Source organism: Capsicum annuum, unplaced genomic scaffold, assembly GCF_002878395.1.
Source record: "Capsicum annuum cultivar UCD-10X-F1 unplaced genomic scaffold, UCD10Xv1.1 ctg4779, whole genome shotgun sequence".
Taxonomy (NCBI): domain Eukaryota; kingdom Viridiplantae; phylum Streptophyta; class Magnoliopsida; order Solanales; family Solanaceae; genus Capsicum; species Capsicum annuum.
The window spans coordinates 2749-7154 of record NW_025855458.1 but is presented as its reverse complement, the minus strand read 5'-3'; the positions used below and the strand labels follow the sequence as shown (position 1 = coordinate 7154).

Genomic DNA, 4406 nt, shown 5'->3' with positions numbered 1-4406 from the left:
AGTTTCCTTCTATCGAATCCTGAGGATACTTGTACCCTAAAAATATAGTTATGTGCCTAGATCCATGTCATGTTTTCACGATACTCTCAGTCAAGCCATGTTTAATAGACTTCAGTCAGTCAGTCTCGTGACTCAGGAAAACTCATGTAAAAATCAGTATCAGTCCAGTCCTACACAGTACTCTGTAACTTCAGTAATCTCAGTAATCTCATGAACTCAGTTAGTTATCAGAATTCAGTAGTATTCCGTCAGTCAACGGAATTCAGTAAACTCGGTTCATGTATAGTTCAATTAATCATGTTCAGTGTCTATTCAGATGGGAGTGGTAATTAGCACCGAGTGAACCCAAGGATGGGAACACACACTGTCAGATGACGGTGTGATTCTTAGCAATCATCCTTGCATTCCAGAACTACATAACCAACGTAGGATGAGCTATTTTTCCTGCCAGACTAGAGGGTTGATACCTCACGTACGAGTTTTTCTATCAGCGAGGGTTGACGAAAGATTATCCTGTCAGAGAGGGTTAACTCACAGCAGTTGTCTTTACCTGTGGCACAATATTGGCACCCTTCCAATTAGGGTTACAGATTAGACCCCAACTCAGCTATATAATAGATTCGAGGCATGTCGGTTAGATGACTACTTCCCACAATTTCAGTTACAAAAGCAGGTCTGTCAAATACAGTCATTCAGTCTTAGTAATAGAACTTAGATAGTTCTTCAGATTTTTTCAGGACTGTCAGACATAGTCAACTCAGATACAGTACGAAACTCAGCTAGTTTCATCAAATTCAGGACTGTCAGATACAGTAACTCATGTTATCGGTTATATCAGTTATTAGTAAACTCACATTATCAGTTATTGGTCGTTGTGCTGTAAATCATCATCATCTGTAGCTAAGCCATTCGCAGCAGAACGAGGTCTACCAGGCCTTCTTGGCCCAGCATCTCCATTCGCAGTCGGAGTTCTGAAGGAATTCAAAGGAACAGGAGATATAGGCGTTCCAAAACCAAAACCCTCCTGATTTTCAGCTGATCTTCCAGAGTCATTCGGAGACAAAAACGGATAAAACGGAGAAACCCCAGGCGGGAAAGGACCACTTGGCGGAACACACACAAAAGGTGATGGTTGGGGATTTGTAGATGTCATTCCATTCGGGGTTGGGAATACAGGGACAAGACATCTCAAAGGCTTCACATCCAAAACCTTAGACTTATCAATAGGCCCTGGTGGTGTACCAGAGTCAGAACCAAAGCCTCCTTGCTCCATTTCAATCTAGAAACCAATAACCACAACAACAAGAAGACCACCACTTTCACTCACATGAATAACCCAAATCCAAACCTCAACACTTCTCTCAATTAACACTTAGATCCATGCACAATCTCCAATTTCCTAAATCAAAAAGTTAGAAACATCAAAAAAAGCATTTTTACAACACCATGCAACAACAGAAACCACACAACCCTCACCTAAACCTCCAAAGATCCAAACTCCAAACTCAATAACAGCTTCCCACAGAAAAAACCTAATAAAATCCAAACTTTCAGCAAAATGAACAGGAACAAGCCCTAATTTGAACTAACCCTAAAATCCCAATTCAAATACACCAAGATTTAGCCCAAAAAACACATGCAAAGCACAAAATAAACTAACCCCAACTCAAATTCTTTAACCAAAACCCCACATAAACTCAGATTTACTAAAATGACAAATAGAAACGAAAAAATTTACCAAAAAATTTACAAGAACAGCCAGAAGCAAAAGAAGTCTAAAACTGAACATAAATTCAAGAATTTAAGGCCAAAAAGAAAGGATCTTTAAAAGGAAAAATACCTGAAAATTTAGGGAAATGGATGTTGAAGGGGAAAGTGGAGCAGTTTTTCAAGAAAAGAATTGTGTTGAGTGTGTCTGTGAAGTGGACAGTTTTGGGGTTAAAAAGTACTACACACAGTCAAAGTGTGTTTTTAGATTTTGAATAAAACAAGATTACCTGCATTATTGACTCATATAAATTAATAAATAATAAAAATAATTTTATTACATTGTTATTTTACTATAATTTATTTAAATATATTAGATAATAACTACAATTAATAAAAATAAATAAATTATTTTTATTTTTTTAAGTTGAATAAATATTTTTAAATATTTATTTTTAATACAATAGATAAGTAAAAATAGACGAAGAGACTGTAGCATCTTTATCAGGTGCCGGCTAACATCAATTTTCAGATTTTTTTTTTTCTGCAAATAATTGCATTTAATGTTTTTTTTGACTGCCTTTTAATGATGATTTTAATCAATTGAAAATAATTATGCATACATCGCTTTAAATGCACCTTATATTGTTATTCTTTTTGTTTTAATTTATGAGGCATTTTTTAAAAATTTAAAATTTAAGTAAGTTTAGTTTTTATAATAATTTTTTTTTATATGAAGTATATTTTAAATTATTAATTATTATATTTTGTAGTATTTTTATGTAGTTTTTGAACAACAACAACAACCTCAATATATTTCCATATAGTGAGGTTCGAGGAGGGTAGAGTGTACGCAATTCATATCACTACCTCGTATAGAGGCTGTTTTCGATAGACTCCTGGCTCAAGATAAAAGGCAATATACAAAAATATCAAAAGCATAGAACATGATAAAATAACATAGATACGACATCCACAAAAAAATACAATGTCAAACAAAGGACACCACAATCCTCTACCTACCGACTACAACTCAACCACACCTTTAGCCGTCTATCCTAATGTTTTTCCTCCATATCTTCCTATCCAGGGTCATGTCCTCAGTTAGCTGTAACTATTCCATATCACGTCTAATCACTTCTCTCCCGTATTTTTTTGGTCTATCCCTACCCCGCTTGAACCTTTCAAGGCCAACCTCTCCAGTTTTTGAACGTATAAATTTATTTCAAAAACTTAAGATTTTTTGCTTGAATTTACAATCAAACCTAAATTATTTGACTCTTTGAAAAGCAAAAAATATCACATAATATCTTATATATCTAAAGTTGGAGTGTTTATTCAGGTGGTTTGATTACATTTTTTGCATATGATTTAGTGGTTATTGATTGTCATATGTGTAACTATTATTGAATCAATAAAATATCGACTGATTCATTTGGCAAACATCCCAAAACATTTTCAATTTTCATATAAAGCCCATTGAATTTGTTGAAGTTAACTTTGTATTCCCAAAATATATTTGTTGATCTAAATAAAATAAAATGAGTGTAAAAATTTAAATAATAAAATCTCAATTGATTTGATACTAAACAATATTTATATATAATCAATTTCAACTTATTTGATATTAAAATGTAATAACAATTTTTTTTTTTAATTATTCAATCTTACTTTTACACTTCCCCTTAAATTTCTTGTTAGTGCTATTCAATTATAATGGTTTACCTAAAAGATTCTTTATAATCTCAAAGCAAATGGAATTTCCCTAAGGTCCCTCTTTTCATATTTATCTGCTTTTTCCCATAAATAAATGAAGTGATAGTTATTTTGCTACATAACATTGCAAATTTTTGTATATTTTTCTTCAATCTAGGTACTTAAGTTTGTTATGACTTGATTATTCTTTATCTTGTAATACATATATTTATTGATCTTAGTAAAACAAATGAGTTCAAAAGATTCAAATTATCAAATCTTGATTGATTTGATACTAAACAATATTTATAACTAATCTCAACTTATTTAAAACTAAAATGTAATGAGTCTCCACTAATATATTGCTTTGTGCTTGTGGTGTTAGGCATTTTCAGGTGAAAAATAAGTCTACTTGGAATCAAATTTTCATCTTTTGTGTTTATTCATTGTTTTCTTGCAATTAATTATCAACTATGATCTGTGACTTGTCACTTTTGTTTTGTTTTTCTAGTTTTCCATGTTTCTTTAATAGCATTTGTTGCTTTGTATCAGCCTTTTTAATGTTATTTCACTCATAAAAGACATCTATTTAGTTGTTTTGTCAAATTTAAAGCTTTTTTGCATAGTTGATCTAGTTTTAAATATGGTCCAAGGTCATACCTGTGCTCACTTATGATTGTAATTGAACTAGTTAGTCATCTGTCAGGACTTGATCAATCCTATTTTTTGTCGTTAAGGTGTAAAACTAAGTCAAGAATTATCTTTTCATCGTCAATTTGCGACCACGATTTAAGTTGGATATTGGATATGGTACCAGTTGCTTGGATATTGAGATATTTAGTCAGTCCAAGCTTGGCAAGTAACCTGTATAGTATTTGTTGATGACATTTAGGTTGTTGCAAAAGTTAGACTTTATTACTTTTCTTGATCAAACTCTTATGTATTATCATCTTTGTTAAAGCTGAAATTGTCTCCGGGGGGACATTGAGTGGTGTGAGAAGGAT

General features: G+C 32.4%; 1 protein-coding gene across 2 annotated transcripts; it reads right to left on the bottom strand.

Moving 5' to 3' along the window:
• Positions 1–762: 762 nt before the first annotated feature.
• LOC124892491 (histone-lysine N-methyltransferase, H3 lysine-9 specific SUVH1-like) lies at positions 763–1984 on the bottom strand. 2 transcript variants are annotated; one of them, XM_047403773.1, is made up of 3 exons: positions 1841–1906; positions 1477–1532; positions 763–1399 (listed from the first exon to the last, which is right to left on the bottom strand). In XM_047403773.1, exon 3 carries the CDS (start codon positions 1271–1273, stop codon positions 863–865), a length of 411 nt encoding a protein of 136 aa, XP_047259729.1. In that variant the 5' UTR covers positions 1274–1399; positions 1477–1532; positions 1841–1906; the 3' UTR covers positions 763–862. The 2 variants fall into 2 exon arrangements, with proteins under 2 accessions (XP_047259729.1, XP_047259728.1); XM_047403772.1 differs by lacking the exon at positions 1477–1532 and having other exon boundaries at positions 1841–1984.
• Positions 1985–4406: the final 2422 nt, after the last annotated feature.